At 38.6% G+C, this 25,534-nt stretch overlaps 1 protein-coding gene across 1 annotated transcript in view; it reads right to left on the bottom strand.

The window, feature by feature from the left end:
- The window catches only part of EDIL3 (EGF like repeats and discoidin domains 3), a gene marked incomplete at both ends in the record, with an annotated part of 256,953 nt that overhangs the window by 116,189 nt on the left and 115,230 nt on the right, over positions 1 to 25,534 (bottom strand). Inside the window, one exon of the mRNA XM_080362067.1 lies at positions 3,901 to 4,029. Within this exon, the coding sequence (XP_080218193.1) occupies positions 3,901 to 4,029 (129 nt within the window). The remainder of the gene's footprint in view (positions 1 to 3,900; positions 4,030 to 25,534) is intronic.

Raw genomic sequence — 25,534 nt, 5'->3', positions numbered from 1 at the left:
AGAAAATTCCCTCTATGTGTAGATGAAGGCATTAGTTATCTGAACGGTGACTATTTGTCCATCATTTTCATCTGGCATATGAAGAGTGATTAATGAGGTTGATAATGGTGTAACAACAGGTGCTTCTTCACAAATAGCAGTAGGTCTCTTTCAATGAAAGCCGGAAAGGTCTTACAAGATAGACTTTCCTGAAATCCATGGTTAAAGAAATGTTAATTATAATGCAGCCAATGATTACATGCTTCTTTCTGGTGAATGGCTAGGACATGCATTTACATGGATTTCAGTCAAAGTGAACCTGAAGGAAAAAAAATATTTTCTGCTCTTTAGAGTGAGCATCACCACCACAGAGTACACCTCAATCTTCCTGAGCATTAATTGTATGCTAGTTTCAGAAATTAAAGTGGTCTAAGTTACTCTCTGGAAGAGCTGCTTTCTCAGTGTAGTAAGACTGTAGGAAGACTTGCCTCAAGATAGCTTTTGCAAACAACTCCTCTCTCCTTGTCACTAGATACTATCTATGGCACATTTGAGAGCCAGATTACCACACATTAACAGCATGACAGATTGCAACCTGGACAGGGTTTGGGAAGAATCATCATGCCAAGAAGATTCTCTGCCTCTTAAATAACAGAGGAATATCTAAAGAACATTTTGTTCTTGGGTATCAGCACAAAAAAGCTGCTCAGGTTTACACCTGATGTAGACTTTCCTATCCAAACATTGGTTAGTTTATGAGCCTTGAAATCGAAACTTTGCTTCCTTTTTTTTGCCACTGGAGAATCAGAACTTTTTCAGACAACCACTGCCAATTAATATCAGTTTTGCAATAAATCTAGAATATAATATCAGTGAAATTGCTAATGATCTTTTTTATAAACACATATGAATTATTTACATGGGGAAAAGTTTAAGGAATCTCAGAAATATTGACAGGATGTTTGTTGATGCAAAATGACAAAATACCAGCATTGGAATGTATCTTGACTCTGAAATCAATCATCTAGCTTGATTGATTTTGAGACATAATATTAGACATGGGGGAAAAAAAAAAAAAAAAAAAAAGACAAAAAAGACCAAATAAAAACCTTGTAGAAGAGAAATATAATATAAGTTTTGGAAATCTTAGCAGTTTAGATGAAGATACGTGTCTTGCAATGAGGTCATTTTAATTTACCTTTTTATGATGGAACTACTTTGATAGACTTCTTACTTGATTTACAGCAAGTTCAGAATTGAATTGCTAAACTTTATGAAGCAGAGGAATTTGTATTAAAGGAACTTTATGAATTGAGCTAAAGGGATATCATATAAAAGAGTTATATTAAATCCACCAGTGGAAGTCCCATACTTCTTCCTGATTGCAGAAATCTCGTCTGCTGTTTCTCATAGCTGACATCCCTAGAGACCCTCTGAACAGCTATATATTGTATATGATTTATTATCACATCTTAAATCATATTATCTGAAAAGGCCTGAATTTTATTCTCCCCAAAAGAGTAACTGTTCACATGAACTTGTCTTATCTCAGATCACTTTAGATGCCTTCTTGAGTTCTAGTCTCCCCACGGTGAATCTAAATCACCCATGTGAGAGCTCTACTTTATTCTGAAATTGGTACAAATGCATTTTGCTGATTATCAGGATCATTAGCTAACTGTTATATACCTGAATGTTTTTAAAAGGACACTGGGGGCCCGGGAAACAACTACGTTGAGTCACTCCGTAATGCACTACAGTATGTTTTTTTCATGTGTTAGGTAACAAGAGATGCTGCTTTCCAGACAGCACATGTTCATCGTGCATGTTGCTTGATAAAAATTTGTGGTGTTACTCACTTTGTTGGGTTCTTAACAAAGGTCGCCTCTTTGACATTTAATGGAAGGATAAGAGTTGTGCATCACATGTTGACTGCATGACTGGTCTCATGATGGAGTGTTCCCGAAGAAATTAGATCACGTTTTCACAACAGCTCCTCTGTGGGACTGGACATCAATGGCACACAGAAGTAGTCAACCTCTATCCTCGTGTACAATAGCCATGGGGATCAAGGTACAGCTTATCTTTCCACTCTTTAATGACTTTCACTTCACTTATGAGGTGGCAGACTCATGTAAAATGCATTCAAGTATGAGGAACAGGATTGGGAACCACGATGGGAACATCCGCAATTTAGCCCAGGTACAATTTTTAAGCTGATATAACTCTTGTGTTACAGTTAGACATAATCTTGCCTGCTCTGGTCTTGAGACTCTTGAACTCCTGGCTATATGTCTTAAAGACTGGCAATTACTATCTTTTGCCATCATGGTAACACGATGAACTCAGTCCCCCATCTTGACTGAGTACTCTAATGATATGATGATTAAACCAAAATAAAGTCAGTAGGATTGCTGCTGACAGTCAGCTCTAATAGATGGCCATTCCAAGAATCAGGGCTAGATGGAACAGATCCCAAAGGAGTGGAAAATATACAACACTCCCATATTCCCAGTGGAGGGGTTAGACACACAATTTAACTAGATTAAATTTGTGGGACTGCATATGTTACCTTAATAATTAACTGAGAGTGTGGCCAAACTTAATGAAATTGAATATCTATATTCAGGGCTTTGAAGACACTTTCCATTGAGCATATAAGGGACATAATGAACATAAGTAGTTATTTGAGCGGGACTGTATTGGTTCCTGACACTTCAAATTATAGACAACTATCTAAATGGAGCACTTAATTAAGGCAGACTGGATTCAGTGCTTATTCACTCTGGTTTGAATGAGTGGATTTATCTTCTGTGTGCAATGGAACTGGATTCTTGATGGTTTGTTTCAGTTTTTAACCTCCTAACTGGGTAATGCTTGGCTTCCAAATGCATCAATAACATGAGATTTTAAGAACCATGCTGTGCTTTATTGCACAAAAGAAAACAAATTTGGCACAGGATTTTCTCCTTAGGCAAGCACTTGCTCTAAATGCTTTTTCCATATGAATAAAAAAACCAAAAACAAACAAACAAACAAACAAATAAGATAATGCAGATTATGTTTATAGGTGAGAATGTAAACTGATCAGTCACATTTTAGAAAAACATGCATAGCTCTTACTAATTGGTTTTTATCATACAGAAATTTGGATAATATTAATTGGAGAAAAACAGGCCTGTGATTTTGAGTATGAGTAGAAAAAATACAACATCTATCTACTTGTTAAAAAGTTTCATTGGTGAAGTGTATATTTTACTATATAATCCCTGCATGAGATATTATTGAAATCTCAAGATTATTTTTTCCGTGTGACTACTTGTCAGTTCATTAACTAGGCACTCTTAAGACTAGTATACCAACCTGCTGTTCTGATCTGACCTGAAAAACTCTTCAGATGAATGGTAATGTTTAGAAAGTGGTCCAGATACAGGATTAAATGTATATCTGATTTTAATCTGGAACTTCTAATCTTGAATTTAATGATTCAATACATACCTTCGTAATTTATAAATGCACATATAAAGAAAGATCTAGAAGGTTTATTCACAAATTTCTTTTCAGTTGTTCTTTCTACGTTTGCTTAGCATTAACCAAAAACAAACTCACAAACAATTCCAAGACAAGATTCCCACTATTTCAAATCTGCTTTTCCATTAAATCCATGCTAAATGTGGTTACCTTTTCTTACCATGCTCCAGAATGTGAGTAGCAAATTATAGACTCTTTTGTCCAGCAAGTTGGAAGTAAGGTCATTTTCCGAAGGCAGTAGTAGTATGCAGTGGTATTAACTTGCTCATAATATAAAGGCCACAGACTGATGTAATTCAGAAAACCAGATCCGATATTAATCCTCAACATTGCAAGCAATAAAAGAGCTTCTATCTATAAATACAATAAAAGTTACCATGTGGAACTTACTGTGCTGGCAGTGAATCCCATTAAATCCCTCTGGACATTTACAAACATATCCTATGAATGTGTCGCCTCGGTACGCTTCACTAATTTCACATATCCCACCATTATGACATGGATTAGGAAGGCAGGGTCCTGAGAGAGGGGAGAACAAAAGGAGAAGTATATATAGATACATAATAACAACCATAATAATTTCAGTCATTTATATGCATTCATTGAAGAACCAAAATCCCTCATGTAGACCTTCTTATTTCACTAACCCACTAGAATATACTTTTCACTTAGTTCAGATAACATGCCAGCACAGATTTTTATGAATAAGAAAAAATATGAAGCATGTCACTAATCATTAATCACAACATTATTTTTTAATGTAGGAGAAGACAGGAGACAGAGAAGCTAAATCTTGCCCTCCTATTAAAGATAACAGGCATTCTAACTTTTATACCACTGAGGAAATATGTATTAATCAAATGTACTTGTCATGTACAGAGTGACAGGTACAATATCCCTGAATAATCACTATATGTCACATTAGTAGTTTGAGTAGATCTCTGCTATGTCTTTGGATGACCTTCTGAATATGTGACTACCTTGGCCAGCAGTTAGCAGCTACTACACAAACTATTTCTTTTTTTCCTTCAAATGCCCTTTTTAGCATATCCTCTTCGAGCTGATTTCACAAAGGTCTTCTGGCTAACTAACCACATGCTAGGATAACTAAAATTTCAGCTGTGAGATCCAATTTGTTAGGTTTGCAATGACTATACATACCTTTAAATAACAGTGTGTTTTGAACTGAAGTATAAAGTTTGTTCATTTAATCGCATGTGTTAAAAGTCTTTTACATTTTATTAAATTAATAATACTACCTGTAATATACCTTCTACCAAAAGAAACAACTTCAGCATTTTGCTGATTTTTTTCCAATCTCACTTAAAAGAACTGACAATTATTGATTGAAAAGCCTCACATGCAGGTTTGTGTGTGAAAAGATTTGTGAATTCAACATAAAGTATGTTATTTTCAACTTTTTCTATGTACTCGGAAATAAGTGAACCTTTGCTTACTGAAATGCAATGTCATAATTATCGACTCAATTAAAATTACATAAAAACAAAACAGAAAACAAAAGAGAAAATAACTTCTTTCTACAGAATAATTTACTGACAATCAGCACTGGGAATTGAATGATTTAGACTTAGAAGAGCTGTATGTTTCGGAGGGTCTGTCTGTTAGTTTATGTTTTGAATTACAAACCCAATATTTGACAGATGTTCAAAGCAACGGCATTCATTCAGAACATCACACTAGTGAAAACTGCACTCTCAAAGAAAATATAAATTTACAAAAGATAAAAATTAATAGAATGACAGGGTTGTCAGAACACATTCCCCAGTTGTAATTGCCCAGGTGGTTATATAACAGTGATTTGAGAAACTATCCATGTACACATTCCTATTACAACTTATGTCATCAGCCTATTCTAGGACAAAATCCTCCAGAAGTTATGCTTGTGTGCTTTGTTAAATATGGTATATGTCTCACTGAATCCAATAAATAAAAGACATGAATATATAGCAGATTATTTTAAATGCAATTAGCAGTAAAAAGAAAAAAAAAAGGCAAAAATAAGTAAGATGAAAAGGAGACTGGTTGTTGCTTTTTTTGCCTTTCCTCATCCACATTACACGTTAAATGTAATGATACACTACGTTCTTAATTCCAAACAACATATATAATTCCTTTAACAGCTCTAGGAAGACTTGTGGTTTTCAACTATCACAGCCTGTGTTAAATCTCCACTTTAATATTTTTTGGAATGTGTTTAATAACTTGCACTTTTGGTCTCCCAATGAACATGAGCTGTGTATTTTTTTCTTTTCAAATCTCTATCATAGTGGTGCAGTTTCAGGAGTATCTGCAGGTAGCCTGATATGTTAATTATTTCTATGCAAGAGGATCTCTAATCTTCCAAGAACAATAAATCTTTTAACAATTACTTTCTCATTTTGCTTGCTGCTTTCTCCATATGGCTTGTTAAGCACATGTTCAGCATACTTTCATTGATTTTCTTTAGATTTTGCATTTTCTCAGATCAGTCCGGAGTACAAAGACTTAAAAGGTCACTTGAGGTGCATGGTAATAAATGTTGTGGTGCATGCCAGCATTTCTAACTAATGCCAGTCTTCTACAATGCCTTCCTACTGAAAAATAGCAACCAACCAATAAACAACCCGCACCAACAGTATGAACACTTCTTTTTTTCTTTTTGCCTGATAAGAGTTGTTGTTTGGTCATAGACATAGAATAGCAGTATTTGCAATCTGAACGTTGTGTAATTTTGTTTTAGATTTGTGTTTGTTCATTTTTGTTTGTTTGTTTGTTTGTTTGTTTTTATTGTTGTTAATAGAAACTGGTAGTTCAAAAATTGTATTGAGAGCAATGCACTGAAACTAGTAAACAACAATCATCTAATTTTCACTAGTGGACAATAAGTTTCTAAAGAGGACATGGGTTAGACTCATCTACATTCTAAAATAATGAATGATTGAAACTTTAAAAAGCCTATATCAACCTAACGTTTTTTTTCCTAATTCTCCAGAGGACCATACTCCAGTTTACACAGCTCCAGGATATCTAAAGCACATAAATCTTCAAGCATATAATACTCTTTTTTTTCTCTCCCTGAATCTATGGGATCCCTGAGGTAAGTTATGGAGGTTTGAGTGTCTTGAAGGTTCTGAGCCCTAATTCTGCCATTATCTGGTGGATAATGAATTCCCTGACAATCTCATTAATATTGTTGGTTAATCAGATCTGTAACAGCAAATTTAAAAATATCCCTCTTCACCCAAAAAAAAACTAACAACCAAACTTATTAGCTAATTTAAAAAAAAAAAGTGGACTTCAGAGGTTGTTTTGATGGTCTGTTTTTTGTTTGTTTGTTTGGTTTTGGTTTTTAATCAATAGCACTGTAATACTTTTGTGGGTAATCTTTAAGTGGTTTCTAACACAAAGAGAACAACAACATTTGATCAATATTAATGAGCAGTGGAATACAATGGTATGCTTTCCAGGCATTTTTATCTATGTTCATATAAAATAATGTCAACAAGATTAATTGTGCCCTCAAAGTAATAGATCTATTCACTTTGCTGCTCTTTTGAGTTCTTCTTTGTGCAGTTTCAGTTGTATTAGTCAACATAGTAAGTATAAACCAAAGTACATTATTTGTTTTTTCAATTGAAATCCCACACTATTTTTGAAAAAAAAAAAATAAAATTGAAAGTTAAAGCATAATATATTTGCAATTTTTAGATGCTCTTACTAAAATTCACGATTTTATAGATGGACAAATCAAACAAATGTGTCCTCAGTAGAGTTGCAAAGGGGCTCAAGGCAGAAACATGTTATGATTTCTTCTTTGACAGGCACAGTCGACTAAAACTTCATAAAAATAAAATCTTGCATGATGTAGTACTAAAGTGGCAATTACATATATAAGGAAAATTTAGTTTGTCTACAGCAAGTAAAGCCTGGAAAGCATCATTTTACCAATAAGAATGCAATTTTTGAGAATGATAATATATACAAAGGGTGAGTTAGCCTATTTAGGAAAACTGTTACTTCATTTTGTCTTGTATGATATTCAAATTCTTTTGAAGTGACAGAGAGAAGTGTTCAAATACCTTTCTACGTTTTTATCCTGACACTCTGGAGGAAATGTATTTTTTAAAATACCTGGTCTTACTTCGAGCTACTTCTTTTTGCGTGGTTTTTCATTTTTGAGAAAAAAGCAAACAAATAAACAAGCAAAACAGCATAGAAGCTTTGACATTTGTGAAGCACATTTAAACATCTCTATGTTTAATGTCATTACCTAAATTTCTGATTGCTCTCAAATAAATTCTTTAGTTTTACTACAGATCGTATCTGCATGAGCAAGGCACGTGGTGCAATGGGAAGACATTGAAGAGAATGAGGGCTGGTGATGAGAACCTGGTGCCCACACAGTGTCTCTTCTGAGAAGGGGGTGGTAGAGTCACTCCACTGGTAGACTACCTCTGTCTTCTGTCAATACTTTTCATCTGTTCAGGTTTGCATGTGAATATGTGAGGTACGACACTAACTACTGTCCCCTCCAAGTGTCCAAGATGCATTAGAATTTAGGGAAAAAAAAAATGTTTCTAGTGCATTGCTGATGAAGTACAGCAGCCCTCCCACTCCTCACCCAATCAAGGACAGCAAGGGCCATGCATGAGCTCATTTGCAGTGATTTGCAGTGCCAGTACAAACTCCATCAGGGACAGCCTATCTGAAAGGGCAGCTGTGCAGATGTCCAGTGACACAATGGACACATTTTATACAATACATTGACGTTGCACTATCAAGAAGCCTGCAGATGCTCTGCCAGATATTCTTTTGATAAATCTAAACCTTGAACTTAAAACATGACACAGGCAAACCTGGAAGTACCGTGGCTAAAAGTGTAGCCATTAGCTTAGTAAAACCTAATAAATCAGAAAGTTAAATACCAGTCATAACAAGAAGAAAAAACAAACAATCAACTCCTATTCTGTGACTCCCATACCACTCCTCAATTCGGTGACAGTCATCTGTAAAATAAGCTTTTTCTCATTCTTCTACCAAACAGTGTAAGTATTTTTTTTTTTTTTGGCCAAATATAAAATCTGCTACTGCTTTAGTGGGAAAGACATTAAAAAGTACCAGGCAGTTACAGGTGATGTAGTTAAACGAGAACTGTACATTAGTCACATATTCCTAATGTCTGATTCCCCACACTCAAAAGTGTGCTTGCTGCTGTGCTAAAACAAGAAGACAATCAAAAATCGTAAACCATCATTTCTTACTAAGACAGCATTAAATAAGGAATATGAAAAATGTAAAGAGAAAAAATAAAAAGAAAAATATACTTTAATGGAGTGACACAAGCCAAATAATCAGATTTTTAAAAAGTAAATTAAAGGCACTGCAATATAAATGTTAACACTTTTGATGGTATCTATCTATCCATCTTTTCTTCATGTAGAAATAATGCAACTTTAATGAAAAATACTAAATTAGATATTGACCTTGATATACATCAAGATGAAGATACTGTTAGCTACAAGGCTAATTGCTTCATTTATTTTGTGGAATATTACTGAAGTAAGATTAATAGATAATTTTACTTTGATAATATAGGAAGCTCCGAATCCCATCAAAACAAATATTGGAGTTATCATCAAGCTAATAAAATGTATCAAATGATTTTACAGTTCATTGTAAAAGAATACTGCCTAGTTCATTGCCTTCATACTACTAGCCTTTCTTAACTTCCTCTTGGTTCTACATGTGTGCCAGTCAAATAGGGTTTGTTGTTTTTGTTGTTCTTGTTGTTTTGATTTGTTTTGTTTTGTTTTTCTCCCCTTTGGTAAGTGAAAATTATTAGCAGAGATTTCTTGCAAAGTTTTAACATCAGTCATTTGAAGTCTTGCTTTTGCCTATGTTTCAATAATATATAACAATTTAGATGCATCTTCTGCCACAGCAAAGTCTTCAAAATAAGATGTGACTGAGTTCACTTAGAAAGAGTTCTTATAGTTTGAAATGAATATATGTAAAGAAACCAGTGGTACGTATGACTTCTCTCGTCTTTTTGGGAAGAAAAGGATTAATCTCCTTGCTGCTGGAGCTAGCAGAATAGCCCAGGCTTCCCATGGTGAGGAATTTAAGGATTATCACACTGAATTAGGTTCAGTGTCCTGGTAATTCAACCCCATCCCTGCTGTTCATCAGTTCCTGCAACCTGAGAAGAAATCTGAAGAATCCTGCAATGAGACTAATTAAAAATCTGCATTAGATATCTTATGAATATTTGAGATGAGCTTAATCTCTGAATTTTTATATTTCACATCCTTTTTTTAACTAATACATATGTTTTCTCCTTGCAGTTAGAAATTATGTTTTTATGACTTATATATGCACAAAGGAGAAGTACATTGGCCTTTTTATTTCCTGATCATCCTTTTTAAAAACTTTTTTGAAAGGTGTGACCCTTCAAATGTGAGCTTATAGACTTCAAAGTTCAGCAGACACAAGTCCAAAATATAACATAATCCTATTCAAAAGAGACCATCTTCCACAGAAGCACTAGAATGAGGATTCAAATCCAGCAGGAGTGTCCCAATAGGTTATAACAGAAAACTGCTTTATTGCATAAAAAAGGGAGGAATATAACAAAAGCTTGTGAAGGTCTCTTGATCTTCCTCACATTTACTACTTTGCCTGTTAATTTAATATGATTGTGCAAGGCTTACCTGACACAGAGGCTGGTTTTGAATGCCCCCAGCTGCGTGTCTGTGTGGGAGTCATGATACTTCAGAGACCATTTTAACAACTCAACAGAAATTATCCTGCGTTTGCCGAGCTCTAAGGATCATTAATCATACCAAAATACGTACTTATGTATCAGCCTATCTATATGGTCAAGCACACAAGTATGACATAACCATTCCAACAATGCAGGACAAGGAATTAGGTCTCATACCCATGTTTGAGCCTCTGCACCATCTTTGCGGTTAAGACTAAGCTTCTGGTCAAGTATTTGTACATTTCACCTGTATTTAGAAGAAAATTTGATTTTCCCAAGAACATTCTGGATGCAGCTGGGTCCAAAGAACAGCATGTTTGATCACTACTTAAAACTACAGCTACATCTCAGCTGCCTGCTCAGCAGTGCGCAGTCTTGAGGACATTTGAAGAGCGTTCTCAGCAGATGTGCTATTGACCTGCTGCCAGAAGCAGCTGTAATCATGAAAATGAGTTCTTCTGGTCAACACACTCATTCTGCCACTTAAGTATGAAGCATCTTCAGTAACAAATGAATATGTTGTAGTCCAGTATTTGCTCTTTCTTACAGATAATTTTTTTTCCCTTAAAAGTCATTATGGGTTCAAAATTTATGTAAACATATAAAAATTTTAGGGCCCAACTCCCATGATATTGGTGCATCATGACACAACTCAAAGGAAATAGTGTCTCAGTTCAACTAAAACCCAAGGAAGTTGACCTTGATGTATTTTGAACTACCCAATCCTTCAAGATGTCTGAAGTGTAATAAATTCTTTCTTGCCCAGCATACTTTAATATTTGTAAAACAAAGAGAAAACAAAACCTGAAAAAAACACAATAGCTCCTACAAATCAATATATTTCATTTGATTTCCTTTCAGAATTTGGCACCATTAATTCTATTTTGCTTTAGGTTACAAATGAATTTTGTATCAACGGCTATTTATTATACCTACAGCTTGTTATTTGTCTGGTTATTTTAACCTGAAAAGAATGGGCTTTGCAGAACACCATTCACAGTTTATGTGGAATACTGATAATATTAACTGGCTGTTATATGTTATTCCAGTTAATGCATGAAAGTGGTAAAAATAATTTGCAGTTACACATGCTTTCATCTCATGAACATTCTCAAAATATGAGCTTTAAAAAAAAATAGAAATATGTTCAGCCTGGCTCATGAGTGACTTAGTACTGTATTAGATTCTATCTAACTATACAGTCATTATAAACTAATGGCACTGATCCAGACTTAATTGCACTGTGATTAAATATTTATCTTGTTTTTAATGCAGCAAATGGAGCGTGCTGATTATAATGATCAAGGTGTCTCTATCTCGATGCAGCAAAAGCGAAGGTTCACCCCTTCAGTGCAAAATGCTTTCGGTCATTTCCGCACATTTTCCTCTACCCCTGTTCTGTGGATTTTTATTACAGAGAATAAATTTAAACTGATTGTCCAGCCATCTTCCCACCTTTTTTTTTTTTTTAACTGAGTAACCAGAATATTTTCTGATAAGCTGGTATTTAAACTTGATGGGTATACAGTGCTTTTCATTAATAAATAGCCCATTGAATGAGAATGACAGATAATACCCAAATTTAAGCTGTGGTCAGTATATAGGCAGTATAGTGATGCTACACAGGCTGAGACCTGAAAGTGCTCCAAAAGCTGCAGAATGCGATCAATGCTTTACAAGACATTTTCCGCAACTTCTTTCTCATCGTTGCTTCTCATATGCCTCAGCTTCAAAGCTAGAGAACTTTCTTTCCCATTTCCAGTGCTGTTTTTCAGTTCCTTATACCCTTCATCAGCTACATTCGTGTTTCTATATAAAGCCCACAGTGTTCTTCCCCCACCAGCCATCTCATAAAACTACTGCAGCAAGTTAATGCAAGACCTGTGCTGCATCACTTCAAGACCTTTCACAGGAGGATTTTATCTTCCCAAAGAATACATGCTTTGTTTACAGAAAATCCAGGTTCAGGGCCTTTTCCTTCATTTCCTCTAACTTTACACTCAGGAAGCAACAGCACTATTTTTACCTGGATTATAGTGTTTCAGTTGCTGACCTCTCACACTCTTGCTGGCCCAAATGTGGGGCCTTGGTTGCTACACTCTATTTTTTTGTGGTTTACTTTGTATCACTATTAAATCCAGATTAATTTTCCAGTTGATGTTAGAAATATTTTCCATTTATCTTGGTTTACATCAAACAGAAAAACCTCTGCAACGACAGAAAATCTTCTATGTTGTAAAAATTCTGCTGAGGGACTGCAAAGAATTTTGTATGTTATAATAATCAGAGACTTGGAGACTTATTATAGATTGAGATTATCAACAGACAGTTCAGAAGTGTAGTTCTGACAACACTGATGTCTACAGGTTCTACATTAAAATAAACTCTCGAAATTCATTCTCTACCTAGTTGAACAAATCAATTTCTGTATTTACTGCATTGGTCTGTTGCCTGAGTAAAATATGCCCAGTAACGAGGAAACTATGCATAATTACCTCACACAGAACCTCACAGTCAGTCGGCATTTCTGTGCAACAGTGCTATTTTTATATTGTTATTCTTGTCATCATATATGAAGATGTCAGTTTTCACTGTTTCACTGCACTTTCAACTGTCAGTGATTGTAACTCTTACCCTTTTTCCCTATGTTCCACTAAAAATGGGAAAATTAAAATAAAACAAAACAAAACAAGAACAAACTAGAAATATTATTTGGAACCTAATTATAACAGCAAATAGATTAAAATCCAGTTAGTCCTCCTGCTGAGCATTCCAGTAGGAACTAAAAAATGCAACAGTCTAAACTTATGCTATTCATATTCGTATGAGTCAGGTCTCATTACTAGTGTCGCATTAATGACACGGAAGGAGCAAAAGAGAATCTCACAGGGTGGTTATCTTTAGGACATGAAATATTATTAAAAAGTGATGAAAGAGAATTACTAAATGTAAAATATATATAGTCCAAAAAGGCATAAAATTGTCCACAGCAGAAACCAAGGGAAATAGACAAGGCTTGCACTCCAGTCAGCCATTTCCCTTAGGATATAAGACAGAGGAAATATATCCTTTCCACTTTGCCTTTTTTTTTCAGCTGTCATCAAACACTTCTGATTTCTTGTACACTACCCTAAATCCTTTTGATTTCCAGATTCTGTCACTCTTCTCCAACTCTACTCCCTCCTTAGTAAGATCATCATTCTCTTTCTCCTCAAACACTATTCCTGCTTCATATTGATCTCTTGCCAACTCAGAAACCCACACACTGCGTAACCATCCCAAATTAAAATCACAAATCATATTTGCAGTTATAGAATCATACAATAGTTTGAAATAGTTTGGAATCATACAATAGGTTGGAAGAGACATTGCAAGTTCCTCCAGTGCCACCCCTGCCATGAGTAGGGACATCTACATCAGCTCAGGTTGCTCAGAGCCCTGTCCAGCCTGGCGTGGGATGTCTCCAGGGATGGAGCATCCACCACCTCTCTGGCCAACCTGAGACAGTGTTTTACTAGGCCCAGTGTAAAATAATTTCTTCCTATTGTTATATTCCTTCAGTTTTTAAGATACACAGTAAAATCACCAGATGCCTGCTTCTTTTGCACCAGCTACATGCACAACACAAATACAAATTAATTGCTCTTGATTACGGTGATTCACATGCAGTTAGTTGTACATGGATGCAAATACTGACCTATTTTTTGGGGGGCAATAGTAATAATTCCTGCAAAGCGACACTGGAGATTAGTTTTTCTTCTGATAAGCAATGCTTTAACTCAAAATTCCATTTTGTGTTATTACACAAAATGCCGCTGTTGTTGTTCAAGTACAGTTCTCTGCACAGGTAAATTTTGCTTTCAGCAGAGCCTTCCGCAAGGGCTGGAGCATAACTGCAGCACTCCCACAAGGACACAAACATATTCCTTTATGGAATGGCATGGCAAACTTCCTCTGGACCCACACACTCTTTTCTGGTGTACATTGTCAGCTGTGGCATGGGTATCTTGTCTGACACATCCAACTTTCCTCTGGTTTGCAAGATCCACAGATCTGTGCACAGGCATCATGACGACCATATTAATGAGTGATTTCAAATGATGAGGGCATGAACTAGACATAATTAACTTCCCCTCACCTCAGGACAGACAACCTGAGTGCATGTTAATAATCTCTTTCCGATCTAGTCTAATTGTTAGCTGGATATGGTTCCTGAAAGGGAATTAATAATGTTACTCGTCTGTTGATGTAATGGATTCAGACACAGAGAAGTTCACATGGCTCAAAAATCTGGATGCTGCATTTAGGCTCCAAATGACAAGGATAAGACCAAGAGGTTATGAAACAACTTTAGTAATACAATGTGTCCTTTCATCAAGGATGTCCCTAGCTACATGACTTAAAAAATCTAAATGAAACCCTTTATTTGGTATTTCTTAAGAAGTTGCAACACATTACCTGTGGTCTGCTATTAAATTTTTAGATAGAAACAAAACTTGATGATAAATACGTTACCTTATACCTTCTGTCACTGCCCCTGTTCATGGGAAGCTAAAACAGAACACTGACCTGACAGGATCATTGACTTGTATTTTGTTTCAAAAACTGTCCAGTATTATTGTTTTGCAGAGAAAATTATTAGAATGGTTTCTCATCTAGGAGACTGTATTAAAAAAAAAAAAAAAGAAAACTGAGAAATTCCCAGTTGATATGGAAAGATTAAGAATCAGATATTGAAACAGTCACCCATTCAATTAGTGTATATTAATAAATACATACTGTTCTGCAGTTTTAACAGGACAAAACACTGTAGAAAACTTGAAACTAATGAAATTAATGAATAGCTGTAACAAAGACTTGCAATAGCATTGTAGAATGTTAATTCACGCTTTCAAGTAAATGTTAAAATGTGGTACTGCAGGCAAATTGAATATATAACTCTATATCCAGACCTTTTTGTTCTTGGACTATGGCTTCTTCATCTTGGCTAGCCATTTCAATAAAACTTTATGAATGTTTAGTCTTTTCTCAGCTTATTTGACACAATTCAAATAACTTCTGAAGTTTATAACGGTACAACTAATTTTAACATTTTTTAGTAATAGATAATTAGACATTCATGAGAGCAGGTTACATTTTCAGCCTAGTTATTTTTTCAGAACAGTTGTCATACAACCACAAATCTCATTGCAGCTAGTGGAAGTTGTGTCTTGAATAAGTAATGAATAGGCACTTTTGGACTGCACTGTGAACGTTTCCATACTTTTACTTATCTCCAGTCATACTGATAATTTTCATCTGGTTGTTTATTACTTTACAGTACTTTGGGTCTTATGTAAATATCTTTGCCACAATTTTTAGGTCAGATAGTAATTACTCACAAGGAGTACTACTGAAGTCAAGTTTTATCTAAGCAGAAAAAAAAAGAAATAGTTGTTTCCAAAATAAAATTTTGAAACACTATAATTGTACAGATAAGATTACACAATACAGCAGACGATAGCTGAATACTACCATATCATTCTTTCTTTAAGCCTAATAATGGACATTCATGCTCTGAGGTAAAATACTGCTTATATAAAAGACTTACAAAGGGAAAAAGTGATATGCATTTTAATTGCAGCAGTAAAGGCTTAAGCAGAATATACAATAAAAATAATTTATGCATTTCCTAAGACAAAAGAAAAAAAGGGAGTCTTGGCTCTGGCAAATGGTCATTAGCATATGGAAAGTCAATCTATCAGGGTAACAATGAGAATCATTAGATATGAAAGAAGTGTCAGATATTTGTTACTGCAAGAAACAGTCTAAGTTGTTCCTGCATATATGCAGAAATACCCACTTCCCTGTCTGAGTGAACTCAGTCAAGTCTTTGCTTGACATTTCTATGCTCGTAAATCAAATTATGTTCTCTTTAAGATAATAACATCTGGATTTTGCTTGTAATGTTACTTCAAAGATACATTTTGAAGGGGGCTGTTCAGTTTTTGTCAGTGTTAATGGCAGGGAACCTGCAACTGTTAATTAAAATGTAAATGCTGAATCTTCCTGTTCAAGATAAGATAGACTTAAAGATGATCTAGTAAACAGACTAGAGTTGGATCAAGGGTTGGACTCGATGATCTCTGAGGTCTTTTCCAACCCAGTCAATTCTGTGATTCTGTGATCTCAAAGATTAAGTCAGCTGATCGGAGCCAGCCCAGTGAGAGCTGGAGCCGGCGGGGTTCAGCCGACCACGAGGTTCAGCCGAGATTAGGAAGCTCAGAGGGAAACGTACAGGGACACCATGATTCCCAGCGGGTTCCGATCCCCAAAGCCCCGGCAGCCATTGCGAGAGAGTGGCTGACGTGGTGGGGGGGCGTTCCCACGGTGACGGTGACTGTCCCCCTCCCCTTGCCTTGAAAAATCCTTTGGGAGGGCAGCCACTAGTCGCTGCCCACCAGGTGCAGGGAGGAGCAACCAGCTTGTGTAGCGGATAGTCCCACTCACACTGTGCTGCAGCAGTGGGTGTGGTAGCTTGGTCAGCAGGGTGCAGAGCACTTGTTGCTTGTCAGCCCCTCCAACTTATTGTCAGCATCCCAGACTGCTGACGACCATGGTCGCCTCCAGGAGGAGAGCTTTTCTCTAACAGACTGAGGTTCTGTCCTGAACGGTAGCTGTTCAGGTCTCCGGCTGCAGGGAGTGCCAGAGCCTGCTGCTGCCGGGGCAGGGAGGCCAGCACTGCACCTGTGTGAGGGGTGAGCAGGTGCAAGACCTGCTCAACATGGTTGTGAAGCTTAAGGAGGAGGTTGAGACGCTGAGGACCATCAGGGAGTGCGAAAGGGAGATTGACTGGTGGAGTAACACCCTGACGTGCCAGTCGGAAAGGTCCCAGGGAGGTACCCCCCAAAAGGAGACGGACCTTCTGCCCTCTCGGACAGAGGCGGAAGTCCTGAGACGGCCCCATCATTGTTGCTGTCGGGCAGAGGTAGGGGACATAAAAGACGATGAGGGTTGGAAGCATATTTCGGTTCGGCGTCACGGGCAGCCCCCCTCCCTGCCTGCTTTGTCTCCCCAGGTGCCCCTCCGTAATAGGTTTGAGGCCCTGGATCTTGAAGAGGAGGTAGGTGAGGAGGTGGTGCCAAGCTTGTCTACAAGATCACATGAGAAGAGGCGGTTGACTTCACAACTTAAGACTGCCTCTGATAAGAAAGAAAGAAGGGTGATTGTAATAGGAAATTCCCTTCTGAAAGGAACAGAGGGCCCAATATGCAGAGTTGACCCTCATCTTAGGGAAGTTTGTAGTCTACCTGGAGCCCGGATCAAGGATATTGCTAGAGAGCTCTCCAAACTGGTGCACCCAACAGACTACTACCCGCTGCCGGTCTTCCAGACAGATGGGGAGGAAGCTGCTTCCTGTAGTCTGAGGGGAATGAAGAACAATTTCAAGGTCTTGGGAAGGATGGTGAAAGACTTAGGGGTTCAGGTGATCTTTTCACTCCTTCCATCTTCAAGTGACGATGTGGGTTGGAATAGGAAAATTCAGTCTCTAAATGGTTGGCTCCAAGAGTGGTGCTACAGGCAGGGCTTTGGATGTTTTTATAATGGTTGGTTTTATAAGACTCCAGTCCAGACTTATCTCGCAGGGGCAAAAGGATGCTGGGGCAGGAATTAGCTGGGCTCATTTGGAGAGCTTTAAATTAGGCTCGAAGGGGGATGGGGTTGTAGCTGGGCTTGTCCCAGTGGGGCAGCATTCTAAAACTGATGAGGACTGGGTAGCCTCCTATGCCCCTAGGGAGAAACTGGTGTGCTCTGCTCACTCCCTGAAATGCCTGTACACCAATGCGCGCAGCATGGGGAATAAGCAGGAGGAGTTAGAATCCTATGTTCGGTTGGGAGATTATGATCTGGTGGCAATTACAGAAACATGGTGGGACAGCTCACATGACTGGAATGTGGTCATGGATGGCTGTGCCCTTTTCAGGAAAGACAGGCCAGCCAGGCATAGTGGTGGAGTTGCTCTCTATGTGAGAGAACAACTACAATGTACTAAATTCTGCCCAGGAGTGGATGAGGAGCGAGTTGAGAGTGTGTGGGTCAGGATCAGGGGGCAGGCTGGCAGGGGTGACACTGTTGTGGGTGTCTGTTACAGGCCAGCAGATCAGGCTGAGGAAGTTGACGAGGCCTTCTATGGGCAGCTGAGAGTGGCCTCACAGTCACAGGCCCTGGCTGTTGTGGGTGATTTTAACTTCCCTGATGTCTGCTGGAAGGACCATTCAGCCAGCCAGCCACAGTCCAGGAGCTTCCTCCAGTGCATTGATGAGAACTTCCTCATGCAGATGGTGGAGGAGCCGACTAGGAGAGGAGCACTGCTGGACCTCATCCTCACTAACAAGGAGGGTCTGGTCGAAGCAGTAAAGGTTGAGGGCTGCCTGGGTTGCAGTGACCACGAGATGGTGGAGTTCAGCATCCTGTGTGGCAGGAACAGAATAGCAAGTAGAATTGCAACCCTGGACTTTAGCAGGGCTATCTGGCCTTTTCAAGCAATTACTGGGGGGAATCCCATGGGCAAGACTGCTTGAAGGAAAAGGGGCCCAAGAGAGCTGGATTGCATTCAGAGGTTGCTTCTTCCACGCTCAGGATCAGAGCATTCCCACACGTAGGAAGTCAAGGAAGGGAGCCAGGAGGCCTGCGTGGTTGAATAGGGATCTGTTGGGTATGTTCAAGCAGAAGAGGAGAGTTTACAGGTCATGGAAGCAGGGGCTGGCCACTTGGGAGGAATACAAGGCTGTTGTTAGAGGATGTAGGAAGGCAGCTAGGATAGCCAAGGCCTCCTTAGAATTACAGCTGGCGAGAGGTGTCAAGGACAGCAAAAAGAACTGTCTCAAATACACAGCAGATAAAACTAATACCAGAGGCAATGTAGGCCCACTGAGGAATGGGGTGTGTGCCCTGGTGGCAGAAGATACAGAGAAGGCAGAATTACTGAATGCCTTCTTTGTCTCTGTCTACTCTGCTGGAGGCTGTCCTGGGGAGCCCTGTACCACTGAGACCCCGGATGAAGCCAGGTCAATGGAGGAGTTTGCTTTAGTCGATGAGGACTGGGTTAGGGAGCAATTAAATAGTCTGGACATCCATAAATCCATGGGTCCAGATGGGATGCATGCGCAGGTGCTGAGGGAGCTGGCTGAAGTCATTGCTGGACCACTCTCCATCATCTTTGCCAAGTCTTGGGAAACAGGCGAGGTACCCGAGGATTGGAGGAAAGTAAATGTCACTCCAGACTTCAAAAAGAGCAAGAAAGAGGACCCCGGTAATTATAGACCGGTCAGCCTCACCTCCGTCCCTGAGAAAGTAATGGAACAGCTTATCCTTGGTGCCATCTCCAGGCATATCAATGATAAGAGGGTTATTAGGGGCACTCACCATGGCTTTACCAAGGGTAAGTCATGCTTGACCAACCTCATAGCCTTTTATGAGAATGTAACAAGGTGGACAGATGATGGCAGAGCGGTGGATGTGGTCTACCTTGACTTCAGTAAAGCCTTTGACACAGTCTCCCACAGCATCCTCACAGCTAAACTGAGGAGGTGTGGTCTAGACAATAGAGCAGTGAGGTGAGTTGCAAACTGGCTTAAGGAGAGAAGTCAGAGAGTGGTAGTCAATGGTGCGGAGTCTAGTTGGAGGCCAATATCCAGTGGAGTGCCTCAAGGGTCAGTACTGGGGCCAATATTATTCAAAATATTCATTAACAATTTAGACGAGGGAATTAAGTGTACTGTCAGCAAGTTTGTTGATGACACTAAGCTGGGAGGAGTGGCTGACATGCCAGAAGGCTGTGCTGCCATCCAGCGGGACCTGGACAGGCTGGAGAGTTGGGTGGGGAATAACCTGATGAAATTTAACAAGGAAAAGTGTAGAGTCCTGCATCTGGGCAGGAACAACCCCAGGTTCCAGTATAGGTTGGGAAATTACATATTAGAGAGCAGTGTAGGGGAAAGGGACCTGGGGGTCCTGGTGGACAACAGGATGACCATGAGCCAGCACTGGGCCCTTGTGGCCAGGAAGGCCAAAGGCATCCTGGGGTGTATTAGAAGGGGGGTGGTTAGTAGATCGAGAGAGGTCCTCCTTCCCCTCTACTCTGCCCTGGTGAGACCACATCTGGAATATTGTGTCCAGTTCTGGGCCCCTCAGTTCCAGAAGGACAGGGAACTGCTGGAGAGGGTCCAGCGTAAGGCAACAAAGATGATTAAGGGAGTGGAGCACCTCCCTTATGAAGAAAGGCTGAGGGAGCTGTGTCTCTTTAGTTTGGAGGAGACTGAGGGGTGACCTTATTAATGTTTATAAATATATAAAGGGTGAGTGCCATGAGGATGGAGCCCGGCTCTTCTCGGTGGCAAACAACGATAGGACAAGGGGTAATGGGATCAAGCTGGAACACAAAAGCTTCCACTTAAATTTGAGAAAAAACTTCTTCTCAGTGAGGGTGACAGACACTGGAACAGGCTGCCCAGGGAGGTTGTGGAGTCACCTTCTCGGGAGACATTCAAACCCGCCTGGACATGGTCCTGTGTGACCTCACCTAGGCGTTCCTGCTCCAGCAGGGGGATTGGACTGGATGATCTTTTGAGGTCCCTTCCAATCCCAAACATACTGTGACCTTCTTAACCCCCCACTGACACAGCTACTCAGAGAGTCCAGTTAGCTGACCCCTTACCGGCAAATAACACTGACTGAGGCCTGAGTCAAGGCAGTTTGGGATAGCTGGGCTTTTTTCACTTGGTAGGGGTTTTGTGAGGATTGGTAGTAGGCAGAAGAACAGTTAATATTGCAATAGTTATGGCTTAACCAGAGCTAGTAATACAACCACGATAGCTGATCGCTCGCCCCCCTCTTTACTCCACAAAAAGGGCAGAGAATAAAAAGGGAAGGGAGAAACTTGGATTGAGATAAACACAGTTAAATAAAATAACAAAATACTAATACACTACTAGTAAGTATATATATATATATATATATAAAGGAAATAGAATATAAAATAAAAGATACTAAATACAATTCCTCACTAACTCCCTCCACACCAAGCAGCCAGTCCCAGAATGCAGCACCTGGTCCTGAACAGCCAATTCCTGAGAAAGAAAAAAGGAAGAAGGGCAGAAAGGCCAAGACACCTCTGCAAAGAGGCAAAAGGCTGAACTAACCATGCCAAACAGAACTCCCCCGTCTCCAACAAAAAGACCAAAGAAGGTAAAGAAGTGAGAGACCAGAAGATTCCAACCCTCCCTAAATAATTCGCATGATGCTAATTGTATGCAATACTCTTATTGATCAGTCTGCATGTCAGTCAAGCTCTGCCCCACTCATGTCCTCCCTCCTCAATACCTCACACCTGTGGGCAGAATTCAGAACACCCTTGGCTCTCAGACCAGAGCAATTAAAAACATCACCTCTGTCCTGTCTCTTGTTCTCAAACTAAGTCCAAATAATGACTATGGTAGCTATGAAAAGGAAAGGTTTCTAACTGCATGAAGAAAATAAACTCATTTTCAGTCAAACCAGCACAGCAATGCAGGAAGAAACTCATTTGGATCGTAACTGGACATCAGATCAGTAGCTGATGAGACAGAGATTCACAATAAGAAAGACTATATGGAAGAAAATGACTCACATCACCTCTATTTTAAACCCTCTGCTCAGTCCTCCAGGGCACTTAATTCCATTTGCAGATAATCCCATTATCTGTCAGTTTTAACACTTCCCTGTCTTTGATGCACCAGAAATCCACAGCAATGTAATAGTATTATGCATATCCATGATCACAATTGATAAAATACTGCTGCTTCAGACATAAGAAAAACACATGTGCCTGAATGTCTGTTCATTTCACCTACCAGCTGGTTCAACAAAATATGCTACCTGTATCTACAAACAGTTCCTTGTTATAGCCTTTCTGCAACCTATGTACCTACATCAGAATCCTAAAAGTCATATCTTTCCTTGATTATAAAATCAGTTGCAAAAGGGAGTGAATTAAACAGAAGTACCATATTCTTTCAGCTCAGGCATGCTTGCTGCTACTTTGATACATGCCTGTGAGTTTTCCTTAGCACTTCCTCCTTACTTGCTTTAGCAGCTATCGAGCCTGCTTAAGCTTAGGCACATCTGTAAGTTCTTTAATACCCTTACATAATAGGATATGAACTACTGAAAAGGTAGGACAAGGATTCTGGTTTTAAGAAGCCTTTTTTTTTTTATTGTGCAAGATTACCAAGAACCAGCATAGATTACCAAGAATCATAGTAGACTTTTGTTTGTTTACTTGCTTTTTACTAAACAAGAGTTATGGATAAAAATATATGTGTTTATTTAAGAACAAGATATACGAAGTGAAAAGAAAACTTACAAGAACAGCAGATTTACAAGATACATGATGAAAGCTATTTTTATGGTTAAAGGCTCTCCTTGGCTCTTTCAGTATATCAGCCAACTTGTAAAATTGTAGAAATTGTGATATAGAGTAAGTCCTAGGAAAGTTATTAGAGAATAATATTTCCTATTCATTCTGCTATTAAATATCATAACATGGCAATTGAATAATAACACAGATGGTTAATTTGTTCTTGGTTTTAATCTTAAAATACGTTTTTGTTTCTTTTCCTTCTCTTGCTTATTACATCAAACAACCTAGGACTGGACTGTACATAGTGTGAGCCTGCAATACTTAACACTTTTCTGTTCCTTTGTAAGCCAATTATTTTTTTTCTACTGTTTCATTATATATTGATTTCACAATAGTCTCAAATTAAGACCTTTCTGGTACGCTTCCTCCAACACAACACTGGTGCGTTATAATCATATCAATACTACATGGTACTTGTAAAATTCACATTGGTTAACTTTGCTCAGAATTTACAAATGTTATCTTGAAGTAGTCAGCACCAAGAGTGCACAATTTATACCTCAAAGATCATTAGATTTCAGGAAACCTTATGACAGCTACTTCTATTTATTTTTATAACTATAATTATTTGAAGCCTGATCTTTATAAACTTGCATCAGTGAAGTTATACATGGATTTAGCTTTTTGTAGGCTCAAAATCATTGAAGCACAGAATATTAGTGTACTTAATGTATATCCTGGAAGGAGATAACGTAAATGAATGTGAAGAAAAATGAATGACAACATAAATCAACAGTTTTACAAGATAAGGTCCTAAAAACCTCAGGAGAATAATCATAAATGTGTGCATACTTATATGTGAATACACACCATGATTCTGGGCTACATAAAACCAAGGTACACTTGTGAGTCCTTCCTATAGTAACCAGAAAAAGGGATTTACTTAAATTCAGAGTTTCTCCCTAATTGACATGATCTATGCACACTCCTGTAGTAAATAAAGAAAATGGAAGGAATAACTGTTTGCTTTGTTTTAAATATCTAATTTACTGAGATGACTTGTCCTCTGCAGGTTTCTGTTTCTTTTCTTTGACTGCAAAGATGGACCTAGATTGGACTCTTCACTCTTGAAAAGGAAATTAGAATGAGATGACATCTACCCATACTGTTTCTGCACTGATGTCCAAAATGACTACTGCCGAAATAGTCTTGGCACAATTTAGTGTCAAATGCACAACTGCCAACAGTCAGGATTTCGGATTCACATGTAGGCAAGAACTGTCTCTCATAATGTATGTGACACCACTAAAACTTTACACTGATGAATATTATTTGGCTTACAATGACTGTCATGGAATGGTCTGCTTCATTGCCCATGCAAACTATACTTAGCATCTTTAAGAGCACGTTTACTTTATAGCCCTTAACTTTGCTACCATGTACTGTCTTTCTACAGGACCAGTCATCCCGCAAATTGGTCATTATTCAATACTTCTTCATCCTCCTGAATGAATATGTAATTCAAAGCCTTACTAACTAAAAACCACTTAAATTTGCACTGAACAGAAAATGAGTAAAATTTCTTCCTTGGTAGTCTTATATTTTCACTGTCAATCCAGTGTTTTAAAGATGATCATAAGACAGATGAAAATAGGCACAAAATAAGCCTCTTTGGGATGCTATTTTTAACAGAGTCTTTTTCATCAGGCTTTTAAACCTGCTTTCAAATCCCAAACCAACGAGTACTCCTCCTTGTTTTACTTTCATTAGTATTTGTTGGTTTTTTTTTTTTTTCCTTTTTTTCCCCACTTTCCATGCATATAATGCCTCTCTTGGAATCTTTGACTGCTTTAATGCAATTTAATTACAGTAGCTCACCAAAAAATTAGACAATTTTTTTTCGTTGCTATAGCTTTCACTACGTATTTCCACCAAATTCCCCTTCCCACTGACATCACACATGTCACTACATGGTAAGTCAGATCCAGGAGCTGAACTAAATGAACACTAACTCTATCAGGGAAATTGCATTAGGGAAGAGGATACTTTCAGCAGGAACAGCCACATGGTGCAGCTCAATATGTAGCTGTACAATCATTAGAATGAGCCTAAAGAAGAAAGCAAGAAAGCACGATTATGTTGGAAGAAGAAACCAGAAACAAATGGCCACATAAATGGAGACAACTCTTCCAGCAGCAGAGAACCCAACATGGATAATCCCACTGCAGCCTTCCCCTTTATGTGCACTTATTCAGACCCACCCACTCTGTGCCTATGTACAATTCATTAATCTAATTTATTTGCCTGTAAACTCTCTTGTCCCTCAGCAATTTCTGTCTCAGTTTCCGTCACTTCTCAGATGAAAATCTGTCTGTTCTAACAGGAGAGGATTTTGTTATCTGTTCTCTGCCTTGGTTAGTCATTTGCCATATTTTCTCCTGTGCTTCAGCTCTACTTCTTGGAAGGACAGACAGCACAAGGAGCAATAGAGAACACTGAGATCCCTGGAACAACAAGAACAGTAGTTTCATAGAATCATAGAAAAGTTTGGGTTGAAAGGGATCTTCCAAGCTCATCCAGTCCAACCCCCATTCCACGATCAGGGACATCTTTACCAGCTCAGGCTGCTCAGAGCCCCATCCAGCCTGGCCTGGGATGTCTCCAGGGATGGGGCATCCACCACCTCTCTGGACAACCTGGGACAGGCTCTCACCACCCTCATTGTGAAAAATTTCTTCTTCATATCTAGCCCAAATCTCTCCTCCTCTAGTTTACAACCATCACCTTTTGTCCTATTGCAATAGGCCCTGATAAAAATTCTGTCCTCATCTTTCGTATGGGCATCTTTTAAGTATTGAAAGGCCACAACAAGGTTCACCCTG

Source organism: Nesoenas mayeri (genome assembly GCF_963082525.1).
Source record: "Nesoenas mayeri genome assembly, chromosome: Z".
NCBI lineage: Eukaryota > Metazoa > Chordata > Aves > Columbiformes > Columbidae > Nesoenas > Nesoenas mayeri.
This window is presented reverse-complemented; position numbering and strand designations above follow the sequence as displayed.